The 19,616-nt window shown below is 44.1% G+C and overlaps 1 protein-coding gene across 1 annotated transcript; it reads right to left on the bottom strand.

The window, feature by feature from the left end:
• On the bottom strand, positions 1-19,365 carry LOC109194439 (uncharacterized). Its single transcript, XM_025904256.1, has 10 exons — positions 18,794-19,365; positions 8,104-8,454; positions 7,911-8,027; positions 6,790-7,128; positions 6,254-6,535; positions 3,122-3,463; positions 2,660-2,992; positions 2,198-2,545; positions 2,054-2,102; positions 1-1,343 (listed from the first exon to the last, which is right to left on the bottom strand). Exons 1-9 carry the CDS (start codon positions 18,822-18,824, stop codon positions 2,059-2,061), a joined length of 2,187 nt encoding a protein of 728 aa, XP_025760041.1. The 5' UTR covers positions 18,825-19,365; the 3' UTR covers positions 1-1,343; positions 2,054-2,058.
• Between the last annotated feature and the right edge of the window lie 251 nt (positions 19,366-19,616).

Consider the following 19,616-nt stretch of genomic DNA (forward strand, 5'->3'; position numbering starts at 1 on the left):
CTCTCTTGCTTCAGTGGACGAGAGCAATCTGGAGCCCTGTACTGTACTGGAGCCCAAACCAAGTACTGAGAGTGTAAATGAACAGAGTTTCAGAAGGTGAACGTTTCTGAATGTCTATTGTTTAATGTGAAGTTGAAGCAGACGGTAAAGTGGAGCAGCACACAGAGTCATCATGTCTTTGAATAAATCCTCACAGTGAGGTAACTCTAATCATCTTATTTCTAATAACGCATTGTTGTGGAAATCTGATACACTGATCTACACAAACAGGTGGTCTTTGCGTTTGCAGAGAGTCAAACAACCAAACATCACAACAGCAACAATCACAGAGTCATTTATAGAAACATGTCATCCTTCCAGGTCAGCTTTACACAGAGGAGGACTGATGTTAAAGTTTTCATTTTACCTCACAGTTCAACACTTTGATACTAAAATAAATAAATATATAAATATGTGCAGTAAGTTTGTTCGACTGAACCATTACAACACATTCAGATTACAGTTCATGTCACACTGATAGGAACAACACACTCAGACCACAGGCTTCAGCACACAGATATAAACAAGTACATGCATGAGCATAATATTCTTCTCTGCTGTTTATTAAAAGCTGATCTTCTCTGAAACTCTGATGGTTCCTGACAGTCAGCAGCTTTGACCTTTGACCCACAAGAAGTTTTCATAATTTTAAATAGATCAGATCAGAGTGTGTTTGAGGTTCTGTGTAATCAGCCTGCAGCAGTAATGTCTGTTACAGGATTACTTTAGGATCATTTATGTTAGTATTATGTTGGGTCAGCTGCTTCTAATAAATGAATCCAGCTCAGGGTTCACTGATGTGTTTGATTTAGTTTGGATTGATATGAGGAGGCTGAAGGAGGTCCTCAGGATGGAGACTCAGGTGGAGCTCAGGGTTTGTCAGAGGAGAGCTGCAGTGGTGGACACGCTGTTGTCATGGAGATGAGTCTTTAGTAGTCTTCGGGGGCTGCAGACATTTTTAAATGTGTTTTGTAACAAAAACACACACATACAAACAGCACGTGGTGACCCATAGTGCCTTCTACTTATGCTCCGCCATCTTATTGTGTTACACATGCACTCGAGTTTGTTTATTTACATCATACTTTTAGGAAGGATTTGTAGTGTAATACTGTAATAGTCACATCATGTCTGTCACCTCCACACTGAACAATTCACACCAACTTTAACAACAGATGAAAAACAAGAGGAACAGAGAGAAGGAGGGAGGAAGAGGACATGACTCACAGGAAGGAGGCAGGAAGAGGACGTGACTCAGAGGAAGCTCGATCAATGGTGGATTCCTCTGGTTGGTTAATTTTCTCCTGAGGAGCAGACAAACAGATTGAGTCTCAGCTCAGAGTCCTGATCAACTTATTTCTACATCAGACACTTGAACATATCATGTGACTCTGAACATGTCTTTTTCTAAAATATTGTAAATATTGATAATGAGGTCCACAGGAACCAATCAGTGACAGAGATCTGAGCTGCCAGGCTTCATGAACATGGCAGAGCTGTGCAGTGATTCTGTCCTAGTGGTAAAAGTGTGTTACTGCGACTCGGCGCTCATCACATGACATCAGTGAGGCAAACTGCATTTTCCCCAAACAAACAACAGGAAACAGTTTTTAGAGAAAGATGAGAAAACTTTAGGAATCAGAATTTGATCCAGTTGTGTTTGTAAAGCAGCGATCACTGGATTAACAACAGGAGTCAGTTTATCAGAACTTTGTCTGAAGGAACCAGGAGAAGAATCTGTGTGATGCAGCTTTGACACTTATGAAACAACATTGCCACTGGCTTTGCTGGTTCAAAGTAACATCATGTAAAATCTAATGGTGGGGAATGAAGGTCCACTGTCCTGGCAGGTTATCGTCTAAATAAGGTGGTCAGACATGATGTATTTGTGGGGTCAGGGCGTGGCCAATAACCAGACACGGGGCTGCTGATCTTTTTACATATGGAAGTCACAGGAGCCCAACTCCTGCAAACTGCACAGGACTCTGAGTGGGTTTATGGTGTGTTTACTGACCTGTGTCAGATGTGTCCCCCATCTTCAACCTTAATGTCAGACTTTCTATCTGAGGAGAGAACAGAGCACATCAGGATCACACTGAAAGACAGATAACAGTGATTTCATTCTCACTTACTTTGGACAAACAGATGTTACTCTCACCTCTGACACTGAGAGTCACTGATTTCTGTAGCAGCTTGTATCCATACTTGTTGTAGACGGTGCAGGTGTAGACTCCACTGTCAGTGAGGTGGAGGTCTTTCAGGATCAGACTGAGGTCTTTAGTAGTCACAGGATCTTCATTCATCTCTGTGCGGCTACTGTAAACCTGCTCCTGGTCGTCTTCATCTGAGAGGTTGTTTCCACTCTCATACACATGGACCATCTTTTCTTCAGGGTGAGTGAGTCTCCACTCTGCTTTGATGTCACGTGGAAGGTCAGCTGTGATTTTAAAAGGCAGCAGGACAAACCCCTCTCCCTCCATCACCTCCACCATCTCTGTCTGGTATCCTGAGAGGAGAACAGACAGACAGACCATCATCATCCATCATCTCCTCTGCTGTGTAACCAACAGCTATTTACTCCTGTTTTAGGTTATTGTAGACAAACAGCTGTTACACTCACCTCTGACACTGAGTGTCACTACTTTCTGTAGCAGGATGCTGCCATCTTTGTTGTAGACGGTGCAGGTGTAGCCACCATGGTCACTAAGTTGGAGGCCTTTCAGGGTCAGACTGAGGTCTTTATTTTTCAGAGGCCCTTCATTCATCTCTGTGCGGCCTTTATAATCCTCGTCCATTAAGAGAGACTGGTTTTGGCTATTCTGATACACATGGACGATGATATTTTGATGTTTCCACTCTACTTTGATGTCCTCAAGGAGATCTTCTGTGATTTTAAAGGGCAGCAGGACAGACGCCTCTCCCTGTGTCACTTCCACCATCTCCAATGGATAGTCTGAGATGAAAACAGAGGTCAAAATTAGGTGTGCAGACATCAGTGAGTGAGTGTGATCCTCCATCATCTCTAACCCTAACCCTTTACTCCTGTTTTTAGTTAATGTGGGCAAACAGCTGTTACACTCACCTCTGACACTGAGAGTCACTACTTTCTGTAGCAGCATGTGTCCATCCTTGTTATACACGGTGCAGGTGTAGACTCCACTGTCAGTGAGGCGGAGGTCTTTCAGGGTCAGACTGAGGTCTTTAGTGTTCAGTGGATCTTCATCCATCTCTGCACGACCTCTGTATACATGGTCTCGTGAAGGAGACTCATTTTTACTCCTTTCATACACGTAGACCATCCGGTCTTCAGGGTTAATGAGTCTCCACTCAACTTTGACATCCTGAGGAAGGTGATCTGTGACTTTAAAAGGCAGCAGGATAGACTTCTCTCCTTGTGTCGCATTCACCATTTCCACCGGGTAGACTGAGATCAGAACAGAGTAGAACATGAGGTGCACAGAGAAACACAATGAGACATCAATGAAAGCCATTCATAGTTCTTACTGTCATAGTTTATTAACTGTCAGGCTGGGCAAGCACACATCCTGCGAGCTCACTGTAAGTACTGCAGTCTGAATTGTTTTTAAATGTCTTTAATGGCAGGCATCAATGAAAGAGTCTCAAATAAAAAGAGTTGGACAACCCCAGACCATGAGATGAAAGAAGCTGACTAGGGTGGTAGTCAGAGGCTGTGGTCCTGGTGTTCCAATACCTCAGCATAACTCAGGCTATGGAACCAGTCCCCTGGAGAGGGGCTGCACTCTGTTCCACTCTGGAGTTGTCCTCCAATAACAGGCGATGGGCAGGAGTGGGTATAATCGTACCCACCCAGTTAACTGCCTTTTTTGGAGGGTTTACCCAGGCAAATGAGAGGATTGCCTCACTGTGCCTTTAGGTTGGGAAATGGGTCATGACTGTCATTTGTGCCTATGTCCCAAATGACGGTTCAGAGTACCCACACTTGGGGTGTAGTGGGGTGCTGGAAAGTGTCTCATCCAGGGACTCCATTTTTCTGCTGCTGGGGCACCTCAACACCCACATGGGCATTGACAGTGTGACCTGGAGGTGTGTGATTGAGACAAACGGCCTAACAGATCTGAATGCGAGTGAAGTTCTGTTATTGGACTTGCTAAGCACAGCTTGTCCTTATTCAAGCATAAGTGTGTTCATAAGTAGACATGGCATCAGGTCACTCTAGATCACATGTCAAGGATTGATTTTGTAATTTTATCAACAGATCTGTGGCTGTACGTCTTAGACACTTGGTTAAAGAGAGGTGCTGAGTAAGCTGATCATCACCTGGTGGTTAGTCGGATCACCATCATCAGGCTTAAGAAGGAAACTTATTGGGCTTGGTTAGCTTGTGAGAATTCAGGTGCAGCTGACAGAAACTGGCAGGAATAGTGATTCTGGCAAAAAATGAGATTTAACACTTCCAAGTCCAAAACCATGGCTCTCAGCTGAAAAAGGGTTGAGTGCCCACTCTGAGTCAGAGAAGAGTTACTATCCCAGGTGGAGCCATTCAAATATGTCAGAATCTTTATCATGAGTGAGAGGAAGGTGGAGGGCAAGCTTGTTAACTAGATTGGGGTGAAGTCTGGAGTGAAACAGACACGTGCTGAAGAGCAAGCTGACCGTAAACTTGAAGCTGTGGATTTACTGGTTAATCGATATTCCTACCCTCCTCTACGGTCAAGAGGTCTGGGTGGTGACCAAAAGAATGAGGTCACAGATACAAGTGGCAGAAATTAGTTTTCTTTGAAGGGTCTTTGGGTTCTCCTTTAGAATTAGGATGAGGAGCTCGGTCATTTGAGAGGGACTCTTCAATATCGAAAGGAACCAGTTGATGTGGTTTGGACATCTGAGGAGGATGCCTCCTGGGTGAGGTGTCTGAGCATATCCCAGCAGGAGGAGGCCCCTAGGCAGACCCAGGACACGCGGGAGAGATCATGTCTCTTGGCTGGCCTGGGAACGCCTTGGTGTTCCCACGGATAAGCTACAAAACTTCACCACTTGATGGATTCTTGTAGAATTGTGGCTTCCTTAGTCAGGAGCTTTGCAGACTAATATTAACTGTACTTCAACATAATATTACCATATTGTGTGTGTATAAGGAGCCCAAAATGGCACCTGCTAAGAGATATGCTTACAAAGCAGATTTCAACATCAAGGCAATAAGTTACGCTCTAGAACATGGGAATAGAGCAGCTGTGAGAGAATTCAGTATCAATGAATCAATGGTATGGAAGTGGAGGAAGCAAGAAGATGGCGTGCTCCAATAAAGAAGACCAAATAACATTTTAGAGGGAAGAAGGTGCGACATCCACAGTTAGAGGACATAATTGAACAGTGGGTTATTGAACAAAGAACAGCAGGTAGAAGCATCTCTACGGTCTCTATTCGACTCAAGGCAACAACAGTAGTGCGTGACGTGCACTAGCACTGGCCAGATCTGGCCAGAACACATCACCAACATGGATGAGGTCCCCCTCACCTTTGAAATCCCCATTTACTGTACTGTCAAGAAAACAGGGACCAGTACGGTGTCTATGCTCACCACAGGGAAAGAGAAGTAATCCTTCACTGTAGTTCGCGGTTGCCATTCTAATGGCCAAAATTACCACCTATGGTCATTTTCAAGAGGAAGTCTTTGCCAAAAGAAAAGTTCCCCGCGTTCTTCAAGACTAACCCAAAGGGCTGGATGGACGGGCGAGTTACACCAATGGATCACGGATGCTTGGGCTAAGGCATCAGTCTCAAGTGTCGTCGGGGTGCTGGAGCCTATCCCAGCTGTCATAGGGTGAGAGGTGGGGTACACCCTGGACAGGTCGCCAGTCTGTCACAGGGCTAAGCACCGACCGACCAACTCAGGTAAAGATGAGCGTGATCTGGGCATGCTTGATGCCAAAATCGCCCAACTGTTAAACTCCGACACTGAAGATGAAGAATTTGAAGCATTTGTGGAAGCGGAATGAACTGAAAAAGTTAGTGTATTGTTCAGTATTTTATGCAATGTTAACAATGTTGAGAGATACTCTGAATGAGTTGAATAAAGTTTGACGGTGACTGTTTTGTATTGCTTAATGCACTTTATGATCTGCAAAATACGGTAACTTCAACAGGGATATTAGTATTCTGAGTCTGATCCGTGAGGCTGCACAAACAGCTGCTTTACTTTTTGCTACTTTCTGCACTTTGACACATTTATTCTCACCTCTGACTGTGATCGACACGACTTTCTGTAGCAGGATTTCTTCACCCTCACTGTAGACAGTGCAGGTGTAGGTACCATCATCAGTGTGTTGCAGGTTTCCATTTTTCACTGGCTCTTGATTCACCTCCTGATCGTGAGACTGGTTACGGCCATTCTGACGCACGTGGACTTTCTTGTCTTCGTGTTTCCACTCCACGGTGACATCCTGAAGCTTCAGGACTTCAGTTGTAAATGGCAGAATGACAGACTGCATCCCTTTAACTACTTCCACCACCTCGGGAACTAAGAGGAGAACAGAGGTTTACAGACAAACAGACATCAGTGAGGTTGATCCTCCATCATCTCCTCTGCTGTGTAACCAGCAGCTCCTGTTTTCAGTGTTTCTCTGACTTGGAGCTGAACTGCTGTGTGTTGATGTGTGAGGCTGTACAAACAGATGTACAGCTTTTATTCTCACATGGCTGGAAACAGCTGGACACACTCAAAGGTTTACACATCTGGGATTCACACTGTGGACAAACAGCTGTTACACTCACCTCTGACACTAAGAGTCACTACCTTCTGTAGCAGGATGTCTGCATTTCTGTCATAGACAGTGCAGGTGTAGATTCCACGATCACTAAGTTGGGGGTCTTTCAGTTTCAGACTGAAGTCTTTAATTCTCAGAGGATCTTCATTCATCTCTGTGCGGTCTCTGTGATTCTGGTCCTTTAATAGAGACTGATTACCACCATTCTTATACACATGGACCGTCGTGTTTTGATGTCTCCACGCCACTTTGACGTCCAGAGGAACATCTTTTTCTTCTGTGATCTGAAAGGACAGCTGGACAGACTCCTCCCCCTGTTTCACCTCAACCATCTCCACTGGATAGACTGAGAGAAGAACAGAGCAGAACATGACATCAGTGAGTGAGATCCTCCATCATCTCCTCTGCTGTGTAACCATCAGTTTTCAGTGTGTCTCTGACTTGGAGCTGAACTGCGTGTGTGCAGCATTCACTCTGACACAGCTGGAAACAGCTGGACAGACTCATGTTTCCCCTGAATGGGAGTGGGAACTGGTTTTGATGAGGATCTGTGATTCTACATGAGCAGCTTCTTTTATTTACCAGCTGCTGTGGAGTCAAATCATCGTGTTAGTTCATTTGTATAATGACAGTGACCTGACTGGATGAGTTAATATGACCTGGTGTGTATAAAACGTATAGCACTGATCAGGTGGTTAAGGCATGTGGGAGTGCCATCAAACATTGTTAGCTCTATAACTCCATCAGAGCTGGAGGAAAACATTTTGAGGTCTTCTGCAGCCTGTGATTAAGACCTTGACTGCCCTGAAACTAAAGGGAACTTTATTGTATTTTAAATGAAATTATAGTTCAATCAGATTGACCTACAGATGGTCACCAGTAGATGCACTAGAATGGGGGGTAACAACTATCCTGTGAGTAGTTGAAGTATTGGGTCCTCCTCTTTGTGCTGTTTCCTTGAAAGAGCAGCATCAGTCTCCAGGGTACCAACACTTGTTTCTATTATAAACCAAGTCTCTGTCTATATCACTGTAACTGTGGGTGTCATGTTCATCTGGTGATGGGGAGACGATTGCTGTTGCTTTTATTTATTGAGGAACACACACACAGTCATATACACTTATATACCTTTTCTGCTCTTCATCATTTTATATCTATGATAGATGAAGACACCAAAGCCAGCAGCCAGGAGAACCACAGGATCCAGGACAGCTAAGAGAACTATGGGCCAGACTGCAGGAGGTTCTGTAGCGCAAACACAAATTTTACTGAAATTATAACAGTATTCATGAGGACGGTGATCTCTGTCTGCAGCACTGACCTGTGACCTTCAGTTGGATATCGATCTGGCTCTGATTTCCTCTAAATACTCGAGTGTTGCAGGTATAGTTTCCACTGTCAGAGACTGTGGGGTTCCTCAGAGTGAGGCTGAGGTCTCCAGTCTGCAGAGCGTCGGCTCTCAGTGATGTTCTGTTGGTGTAACGAACGTTCTGATCTTTAAAATCATCACCACTCTGCAGACGCACGTGGACTGTTGGGTCCTTGAGCTCCTCACGGTCCCACACTGCTGCTAAGAAGTCACTGGAAACATCAGCTGGTAACTGACAGGGCAGCAGGACAGACTCCACCCCATCATACACCTCCACCTCCATACCTGAGGCATGCTGGGAAACTGCGGAGAAAAATATAAAGCAGGTGGGTGCTGTGATTTTGCAACTAGCTGAGATACTCGGGACCCAAATGCTTCACACCACCAGGTAAAGTTCCAAAGTGTTTCCTGATGGTTCACAGATGAACTAAACAGGTAAAGAGGAGCCGACTGACTCAACAGAAGTGACCGACTCAGTAGAAGCAGACGTCCTCTGCACATGTGCAAACGTGTCAGCCTGTCTGAGTCTAAGCTGTCCCTCTGATGGACTCCACCCACTCCACCCTGCCTGTGCTGTCTTCTTTATCTCTGTTCTGATGGTTAACCTCAGGTATTTCTGCTCCTTCATGATCACCTCCCCACCCGTCTCTCTCTCTCATCCACACACATGTATTTTGTCTTGCTTCTACTAACTTTCATTCCTATTCTCTCCACAACATTTGTGGCAGACCCCAAGCAGCTGGGGAAAGAGGGCGGCTGGGTGACGGTGAGGAGGAAGCATAATCTTAAACAGAAGCCCCAGGTACACCACCAACCTGTTCATGTGTCTAACCGTTTTTCCCCACTTGGCGACACACCCGCCGGGGGTCAAACTCTGGTAATTGGTGATTCTGTTCTCAGACATGTGAAGCTAGAGACACCGGCAACCATAGTCAATTGTCTTCCAGGGGCCAGAGCAGGCGACATTGAAGGAAATTTAAAACTGCTGGCTAAGGGTAAACGTAAATACAGTAAGATCATAATTCACGTCGGCAGTAATGACACCCGGTTACGCCAATCGGAGGTCACTAAAATCAATATTGAATCGGTGTGTAACTTTGCCAAAACAATGTGGGACTCTGTAGTTTTCTCTGGTCCCCTCCCCAATCAGACCAGGAGTGACATGTTTAGCGCATGTTCTCCTTAAATTGCTGGCTGTCTGAGTGGTGTCCCAGAAACGATGTGGGCTTCATAGATAATTGGCAAACCTTCTGGAGGAAACCTGGTCTTGTTAGGAGAGACGGCATCCATCCCACTTTGGATGGAGCAGCTCTCATTTCTAGAAATATGGACCAATTTATTAAACCCCCCAAAATATGACTATCCAGAGTTGGGACCAGGAAGCAGAGTTTCAGTCTTACACGCCTCTCTGCAGCTTCTCTCCTCCTGCTACCCCCCCAAAAACCCATCTCCATTGAGACTGTGTCAGCTCCCAAACAGACAAAAAACAAACTAAAAACCAGCAATAAACAATTTAAACATAAAAAATCAAAAAGAAAGAACAATACAGTATCCACATCTGAACCAAAGAATAAAACAGTGAAATGTGGATTATTAAATATTAGGTCTCTCTCCTCCAAGTCTCTGTTAGTACATGACTTAATAATTGATCAACAAATCGATTTACTCTGCCTTACAGAAACCTGGTTGCAGCAGGATGATTATGTTAGTTTAAATGAATCAACACCCCCGAGTCATTCTAACTACCAGAAATCTTGAAGCACAGGCCGAGGGGGCGGTGTGGCAGCAATTTTTCACACCAGCCTATTAATTAAACAAAGACCAAGACAGACTTTTAATTCATTTGAAAGCCTGATGCTTAGCCTCGTCCACCCCAGCTGTAAAACTCAGAAACCAGTCTTACTTGTTATCATCCATCGTCCACCTGGGCCTTACACAGAGTTTCTCTCTGATTTCTCAGACTTTTTATCTGATTTAGTGCTCAGCTCAGATAAAATAATTATTGTGGGTGATTTTAACATCCATTTAGATGCTAAAAATGACAGCCTCAACATCGCATTTAATCTGTTATTAGACTCAATTGGCTTCTCTCAAAATGTAAAAGAACCCACCCACCACTTTAATCACACTCTAGATCTTGTTTTAACATATGGCATAGAAACTGAACATTTAACAGTGTTTCCTGAAAACCCTCTGCTGTCTGATCATTTCCTGATAACATTTACATTTACAATAATTGATTACACAGCAGTGGAGAGTAGACTTTATCAAAGTAGATGTCTTTCTGAAAGTGCTGTAACTAAGTTTAAGAATATAATCCACCCACTGTTATCATCTTCAATGCCCTGTACCAACATAGAGCAGAGCAGCTACCTGAACGCTACTCCAACAGAGGTCGATTATCTTGTTAATAATTTGACCTCCTCACTACGTACGACTCTGGATACTGTAGCTCCTGTGAAAACTAAGGCCTCAAATCAGAAGTACCTGACTCCGTGGTATAATTCTCAAACACGTAGCCTAAAGCAGATAACTCGTAAGCTGGAGAGGAAATGGCGTGTCACAAATTTAGAGGATCATCATTTAGCCTGGAGAAATAGTTTGCTACTTTATAAGAAAGCCCTCCGCAAAGCCAGAACATCTTACTATTCGTCACTGATTGAAGAAAATAAGAACAACCCCAGGTTTCTCTTCAGCACTGTAGCCAGGCTGACAAACAGTCAGAGCTCTACTGAGCCAACAATCCCTTTAACGTTAACTAGTAATGACTTCATGAACTTCTTCACACATAAAATTTTTATCATTAGAGAAAAAATTACCAATAATCATCCCACAGATGTAATATTATCTACAGCTGCTCTTAGTACCATCGATGTTAAGTTAAACTCTTTTTCTCCAATTGATCTTTCTGAGTTAACTTCAATAATTACTTCCTCCAAACCATCAACGTGTCTTTTAGACCCCATTCCTACAAAACTGCTCAAAGAAGTCCTGCCATTAATTAATGCTTCGATCTTAAATATGATCAACCTATCTCTAATAATTGGCTATGTACCACAGGCCTTCAAGGTGGCTGTAGTTAAACCTTTACTTAAAAAGCATCTCTAGACCCAGCTGTCTTAGCTAATTATAGGCCAATCTCCAACCTTCCTTTCATATCAAAAATCCTTGAAAGAGTAGTTGTCAAACAGCTAACAGATCATCTGCAGAGGAATGGCTTATTTGAAGAGTTTCAGTCAGGTTTCAGAGCTCATCACAGCACAGAAACAGCTTTAGTGAAGGTTACAAATGATCTTCTTATGGCCTCTGACAGTGGACTCATCTCTGTGCTTGTCCTGCTAGACCTCAGTGCAGCGTTCGATACTGTTGACCATAATATCCTATTAGAGCGATTAGAACATGCTGTAGGTATTACAGGTACTGCGCTGCAGTGGTTTGTATCATATCTATCTAATAGACTCCAATTTGTTCATGTAAATGGAGAGTCCTCTTCACACACTAAGGTCAATTATGGTGTTCCACAGGGTTCAGTGCTAGGACCAATTCTGTTTACATTATACATGCTTCCCCTAGGCAGCATCATTAGAAGACATAGCATAAATTTTCACTGCTATGCAGATGACACGCAGCTCTATCTATCCATGAAGCCAGATAACACACACCAATTAGTTAAACTGCAGGAATGTCTTAAAGACATAAAGACCTGGATGGCCGCTAACTTTCTGCTTCTTAATTCAGATCAAACTGAGGTTATTGTACTCGGCCCTGAAATAATTAGAAATATGGTATCTAAGCAGATTCTTACTCTGGATGGCATTACCTTGGCCTCCAGTAATGCTGTGAGGAACCTTGGAGTCATTTTTGACCAGGACATGTCCTTCAATGCACATATTAAACAAATATGTAAGACTGCTTTCTTCCATTTGCACAATATCTCTAAAATTAGAAATATCCTGTCTCAGAGTGACGCTGAAAAACTAGTTCATGCATTTATTACTTCCAGGCTGGACTACTGTAATTCACTATTATCAGGATGTCCTAAAAACTCGCTGAAAAGCCTTCAGCTAATCCAAAATGCTGCAGCAAGAGTCCTGACAGGGACTAGAAAGAGAGAGCATATTTCTCCTGTTTTGGCTTCCCTTCATTGGCTTCCTGTTAAATCCAGAATTGAATTCAAAATCCTGCTCCTCACATACAAGGTCTTAAATAATCAGGCCTCATCTTATCTTAATGGCCTTGTAGTACCATATCACCCTATTAGAGCACTTCGCTCTCGCTCTGCAGGCCTACTTGCTGTTCCTAGAGTATTTAAAAGTAGAATGGGAGGGAGAGCCTTCAGTTTTCAGGCCCCTCTTCTGTGGAACCAGCTTCCAGTTTGGATTCGGGAGACAGACACTATCTCTACTTTCAAGATTAGGCTTCAAACTTTCCTTTTTGCTAAAGCATATAGTTAGGGCTGGACCAGGTGACCCTGAATCCTCCCTTAGTTATGCTGCAATAGACGTAGGCTGCCGGGGATTCCCATGATGCATTGAGTTTTTCCCTTCCAGTCACCTTTTTCACTCACTATGTGTTAACAGACCTCTCTGCATCGAATCATATCTGTTATTAATCTCTGTCTCTCTTCCACAGCATGTCTTTATCCTGTTTTCCTTCTCTCACCCCAACCGGTCGCAGCAGATGGCCCCGCCCCTCCCTGAGCCTGGTTCTGCCGGAGGTTTCTTCCTGTTAAAAGGGAGTTTTTCCTTCCCACTGTCGCCAAAGTGCTTGCTCATAGGGGGTCATATGATTGTTGGGTTTTTCTCTGTATTTATTATTGTGCGGTCTACTGTACAATATAAAGCGCCTTGAGGCGACTTTTGTTGTGATTTGGCGCTATATAAATAAAATTGAATTGAATTGAACATACCTCCACCTCTCCATGCTCTCCTCCACCTGCTCCCTACTCTCTCTACAGATCACAGTGTCGTCTGCAAACATCAGAGTCCACACAGACTCCTGCCCGACCTCATCTGTCATTCTGTCCATCCCCTCTGCAGAGAAGAAGGAGCTCAGAGCAGATAACTGATATGATCCCACCCCACCTTAAAACCATCTGTCACTCCTCCCACACACCTCTCTCTGTCCTCGTAGATGTCCTGCACCACCCTCACAGACTTCCTCATGCAGTACCACAGTTCCTCTCTCAGAAGTTAATCATCTGCTTCCTCTGGTCCACAAAGTAAAAGTGAGTCATGGGTGCGCATTGCTGCAATACAGTGATCCAAAACACACTGCCAATCAACGAAGGATTGGCTCAAAAAGAAGCATATTAAGGTCTTGGAGTGGCAGAGTCAGTCTCCAGACCTTAATCCCACAGAAAATCTGTGGAGGGAGCTGAAGGCTCAAGTGGTCAAACATCAGCCATGAAACATTATTGACTTGGAGAGGATCTGCAAAGAGAAGTGGGAAAAAATCCCCCCATGGATGTGTGCAAAACTTGTTGTCAGCTACAAGACACATCTGAGCCCTGTGATTGCCAGCACAAGTTTTGCCACTAAGTACTTGTTGCATCTTCAAAAAATAACAATAAAATAACTGAGCTTTACACAGGAGTGTCACGGTTCTGGGTCGGTTCGACCCAGCATTCTGAGTTTATTATGTTTTGGATTTATTTTTGCATTAGGGAATGTTTTGGGGTTCTCTGGTGTTTTGATTATTTATGATAGATTATATTACTGTGGTTCTGGTTTGGGGTTTTGTTCACAGGGTTTGTGTTCTCATGTTTATTTGCATGTTTAGTTCAAGTTCCATTTTCTGTCTGTCTCTCAGTGCCGAGTCTGCGTCTTAGTGTGATTTCTTATTCCTGGTTTCTTGTTCCTGTTTTGTGAAGGTCTGCGTCTCATGTGAGTGTGTTCAGTTTTACCCCTGTCTCCTCTTGTTGATTATTCCCAGCTGTGTTCCCCACCTGTGTGTAATCTCCCCGTGTTTCTCTGTGGGTATTTAAGTCGTGTCTTCTGTGTTTGTAGTTGCTGGTCCGTCTGTGAATCTACCCTGCTTCATCTGTGTATCCACCCTGCTTCATTCTGTGTGTTTCCCTGCTGTCAACCGTCATCTGTTTCCGCCCGCTCTCATTCATGTTCAGGTTCGTGTTCTGTAGTCAGTTTGTTCCCAGTTCAGTTTAGTCTTTGTTCCATTCACCATTTGTCCATTTCATTTTGTGTTTAATAAACCACCCTCACACCTGTACAAGTGCCTGCGTTTGGATCCACCTTTATTTTCCACACGGCTCATCTCACTCACCGTGACAAAGGAGTATCGTTGCAACTTGTTTACTGAACCTTCTTTTCAGTACATGTTCAGAGCATCAGTGTCCGTTTCACTGCCTGCTACAGGACACTCACTTCTTCCACTTTCTTACAACATTAATGTAATGTAATAATATACTGCCTCTCCTGGCATTACCATTGTAACAACACACTCATTCTATCTGTTTCTTGATATGAATAACAGGAACTTAGGATGTATGTATCTATATATATATAATAACTATTATGCATACAATATATTTATATAAACAACTAATTTCTTGCGATACCGCATCTCCTCCCCCCTTAAGTCAACAACTCCCTTGACTAATAAATAACTGCTTATCTAAAGAATGCTTAACAAGCAATCAACATATAACTAGGGTAGCCATACAACTCTACATATGTTTCAATGGGTTTTGGGATTGTTTTTGGTTTTTTTGCTAACTAGGAAGGAACGTCCTTCCTGTGAGATCAAAGCGCATTGTTGGTCCATTCCTGGAAGATCTCACTCTATCTAACAAAGTCCTTTAAAGTCTCTGGTGGACATCTCTCTCTCTGAGAACGTCGCAACACTAGTGCCACTGAGGAGTTTCCTGGAGCGGGAGTCTCCGGAGCACGAGGCAACTGCGATGATGGAGGTTGCGGCGATGTGTCTAACTCTGATGGCAAGCAGCGCTCAGGAACTGCTTCTGCGTCATGAAATGGCTCCACCTCCCTGTCCAGTGTACTGGGAACAGTGTCAGCCACTCTTGCTCTCACCTGATCCACGTGCCGCTTCACAGTTTGACCTGATCCAATGGTAACAATGTAAGACACTGGACCCGATGCTCTCACAATGACTGCGGGAATCCACTTTGGGCCAAAGGACTAGTTTCTGATGAACACCTTGTCTCCAGGTGTGAAACTTCTTAGTCTTTTCTTGGTGTCATGATTTTCTTTCTGTTTCAGTTGTTTGTGCTTTGTTTTCATATCAGGCATGAGCAAGTCCAAAACTGATCTGAGCTTCCGTGACATCATCAAGTCTGCAGGTTATAAACCAGTAGTGGCATGCAGTGTGATGTGATAACTGAACAGGAATCTGGACAATCTGGTTTGCAAGGTATCACCTTTGACTTTCTTCATCCCCTCCTTAAAGGTCTGGACCGCCCTCTCAGCCAGCCCATTTGAAGAAGGGTGGAAAGGTGCTGACCTCACATGGTCAATTCCATTCTGCTTCATGAATGACTCAAATTCAGCACTTGTGAAACATGTTCCGTTGTCTGAAACTAACATTTTAGGTGGTCCAAACACACTGAAACTCTGTCGCAGTTTCTCTATAGTCACCTGTGATGTTGAGGATTTCACAGGGTAAACGTCCATCCACTTGGAATGAGCATCCACAATAATTAGAAACATCTTCCCAAGGAAAAGGCCCCGCATAGTCCACATGGATTCTCGACCATGGTGACTCCGGCCACTCCCAAGGGTGTAATGTTGCTGTGGGTGGTGACTTGTGGTGTTTATGACATTCCTCACATGCCTGCACTTCTCTTTCAATGGTCTCATCCATCCCTGGCCACCATACATAAGACCTTGCCAAGCCTTTCATCTTCGACATGCCTGTATGAGTCTGGTGCCGGCAAACGGCTGAGTGCATCCGCGTTTTCATGGTGTTTTCCTGGCTTGTACCTGATGTTGTACTCATAAGCACTCAATATCATGGCCCATCTTTGTACTCTTGGTGAGGTATAGGCTTCTTTTCATTGAACAGTGAGATCGGAGGTTTATGATCTGTGTAAATCGTGAAAATTCGGCCATACAAGTATTTGTGAGATTTCTCGATGCCAAATGTCACAGCTAAGCCTTCTTTGTCAAACTGAGAATACTTTTTCTCAGCAGGAGAGAGTGTGCGTGACATGAACCCCAAAGGTCTCTCGCTACCATCCTCCATCTTATGTGACAATACGGCACCTATGCCGTATGGGGATGCATCACATGAGAGAACCAACTCTCAGTCAGCAGAATAATGAACTAACACCTCTGCTGAGTTCAACAGGTTCTTGGATTTCTGAAATGCTTCCTCTTGTCTCTTTTGCCATGTCCAGCGTACCTCATGTCACAAAGGTTCATGTAGGGGTGCCAACAGGGTTGCCAGGTTTGGAAGGAACTTGTTGTAGTCATTTAGCAACCCTAAGTATGCTTTTGATTCAGTGACATTTGTGGGTGTAGGTGAGTCCATGATTGCTTTAACTTTCTTTTCCACTGGGTGGAGCCCCTGGGCATCCACTATGTGCCCCAAGTACTCCACTTTCTCTTGCATGAAGGCACACTTGCACCTATTTAACCTCAACCCGGCCTCCTCCAACCGGGTCAACACCTCATCCAGGTTCTGTAGATGGCTTACCTCATCCACCCCAGTCACTAAGATGTCATCTAAATACACGGATACCTGAGGTATCCCCTTCAAAAGCCTTTCCATGGTCCTCTGGAGTATTGCTGGAGCAGAAGCCTCTCCAAAATGCAATCTGTTTTACGAGATGTGTTTACTGTGACATACTTTTTCGATTTGTCATCCAAGAGGATTTGCTGGTAAGCGTGGCTCATGTCTACTTTTGAGAACTGCTTACCCCCGGATAGTGTGGCAAACAGGTCCTCCATTCTGGGTATTGGATACTGTTCCAGTGAAGCCACTGTATTTACAGTAAGCTTGTAATCCCCACACAGTCTTATGGTCCCTGTGGGCTTCAGAAGTGGCATTACTGGTGCTGCCCATTCAGCATATTTCACTGGCGAGATGATGCCTTCTGTTAATAGTCGGTCTATTTCCTCATTGACTTTTGCTCGCATAGCAAAGGGGACAGAACATGGACGGAAGAAGCGTGGGGTGGCAACACTTTTCACATGAATTGCAGCTTTCATACCTTTCAGGGTGCCCAACTCCTTTTTGAATACATCCTCATGTTTACTTAACACTTGCTGTATTGTTTTTTCTGTTGCTTTGACCTGCTGCAGCTTTCTATTGTTACGACGGTTTTTCACTTCACTCCAGTCCAATTTAATTTCCTCGAGCCAAGCTCAACCTAGCAAGCTGGGGCCGTCGCCTTTGGCCACCACCAGGGGCAGATATTTTTCCTGCTGCTTATATACCTTATCACGTTAACAGGATCCCCTGTATAAGTTTCCAGTTTGATTTTGATGGGCTGTAGGCTGGAGGGCTTGGTGTCTTTGCTTGTTTCTCTGAATGTCACTTCGTTCATGACTGTTAGGCAACATCCAGTGTCTATTTCAAAGTTCACCTTTTTCCCATCAGTTTGCATATCCACAGTGTAGGGATCTACTTTTCTCAAGTGTACCACGCTGCCAGACCCTAACTTGAACAGTTTTCTTTTGTGCCCTTGACACAGTTCAAAGTGAAAGAGTCATCTTCAGAGCTATCAGTTTTGCTGTTATCTGCTTTCTCACCCACATTGTGAGTACTGTAGTGGGAACTCTGCTTTTTGTCTTTCTTTACATATGTCGATCCGTACTATTTCTGGTTCAGTTTAGTCTTGCTTCTACAAGCTCTGGCTATGTGGCCCACTTTACCACAAGCATGACATTTTCCTTGATTGTACGCACAGTCTGCCGCTGTGTGCTTGGTTCCTTTGCAACAATAACACTCTTTGCTTTCTCCTTTAAAGGTACGACTCTCCTGTTGTCCTTTGGTGAGGCTGAAAAATTTTGTTGTCGCCCCTGAGGTCTGCAGATCCTGTGCACTTTTATTTGTAGTCTCCATGGCTACTGCAATTGACAGGGCCTTGTCAAAAGTAAGGTCTATTTCTGACAAGAGATGCCTCTGAATGCGTTCATCCCTAATTCTGAAGACGATCCTATCTCTCAACATCTGTTGTAACGTGTTGCCATAGTTACAATCCTTTGCGAGATGATGCAGCTGCGCAACATATTCCATGATGGTTTCATTCAGCTTTATTCGAATTTATACCTTTGCAAAATTTCACTGGGCTTCAGATCAAAGCTGCATATAGGACTACTTTGTGTGGTAACAAAGGTTCTATTTAGATTTTTAGATTTCTGTAGCTCACATTGTTATCAAACGTTATTAGAAATTCATGATTCCTTCTCCCTCTCAAGCACAAATTGTGTTTGTTTGCCTCTGAGCCTGCGTCTAAGTGTCAGTTTCCTGCTTCACCCTGAAACACTGATGCTTTAAACAGATGAATGGACTGAAACCAAAATGACGCTTCATTATTTGTAGTGTTTGCCCTGCATGAGAGCTGCAGAGAGGTAGGTTCACTCAGCAGACTGCACACATCACATCAGCCTAGCTTTAAACATGAGCATGCATTCAAACAGGATCAGAACAACTTTCTTACCAGGTATGAGGAGCAGCAGCATAATCATCATCTTCGGTTACAAGTCCTGCTGGAGCTGATCCTCACCCACACTGAACCAGCAGCTCTGTGAGCAGCCCGTGACTCTGCAGACACTCCCAGAGACTGCTGCATAGATGTCACTTTACTTTCACTTTCCATTCCACAACCGGGGCATTTCCATATAATCAATCAGAAATAAAACAGGGGGCGGGAATCGTGGCTCATGTTTGTTTCTGTGTCCTGTGACACTTTTATTCTGGTTTTATAGATAATTTATGTGGATTTCAGGCGTGAGGTCACAGCTCAGACACTCCCTTCTTCTGTGCCTACAGCCTGTCTCCATTATCAGTCATCATAATTTTACCATCTCTGTGAAAGTCTGCAGATTTCTTTATTAAATCATAAGATTCTTGAATTCATCAAATCTCTCTGTGCCTGGGTCCTCGTCACAAAACATGATGATGGGTCTGTCTAGCACAGGCCCACTGCTGGAATGAGACAATTTTACTACAACAGCAAAAGCAAGACGCAAGTCCCCAGAGCTCTTTGTGTTACTCGTGCAGGAGGGAGAGAACCGTGACAGCGCCGTTCCTTCGCTTGACCCCAGTCGCTCTCGTCTGCTCCCTCGTAACACTGCTCTTTTATTGAGGTTACATGAATATGCATAGATTCATTAACATATGACGTCTTACATAAGTATACATGTGACCAAAGAATACCAGTCTGTGCATAGTGTGTGTGTGTGTGTGTGTGTGTGGGTGGGGGGGGGGTGGGGTGGGGGGCAAGATGTGACCCTGTGAACGACTCCCCAAAGCTGGTGCCA

The sequence above is a fragment of the Oreochromis niloticus genome, unplaced genomic scaffold, assembly GCF_001858045.2.
Source record: "Oreochromis niloticus isolate F11D_XX unplaced genomic scaffold, O_niloticus_UMD_NMBU tig00000678_pilon, whole genome shotgun sequence".
Lineage (NCBI taxonomy): Eukaryota > Metazoa > Chordata > Actinopteri > Cichliformes > Cichlidae > Oreochromis > Oreochromis niloticus.

Excerpts from the sequence above, each read along its gene's own strand:
- LOC109194439 (XM_025904256.1), bottom strand. The coding sequence starts at position 18,824 with ATGATGATTATGCTGCTGCTCCTCATACCTG. Across the intron at positions 6,536-6,789 it reads AGTGACTCTTAGTGTCAGAG|TTCCCGAGGTGGTGGAAGTA; the intron begins GTGAGTGTAACA and ends TTCTCCTCTTAG. Across the intron at positions 3,464-6,253 it reads CGTGTCGATCACAGTCAGAG|TCTACCCGGTGGAAATGGTG; the intron begins GTGAGAATAAAT and ends TTCTGATCTCAG.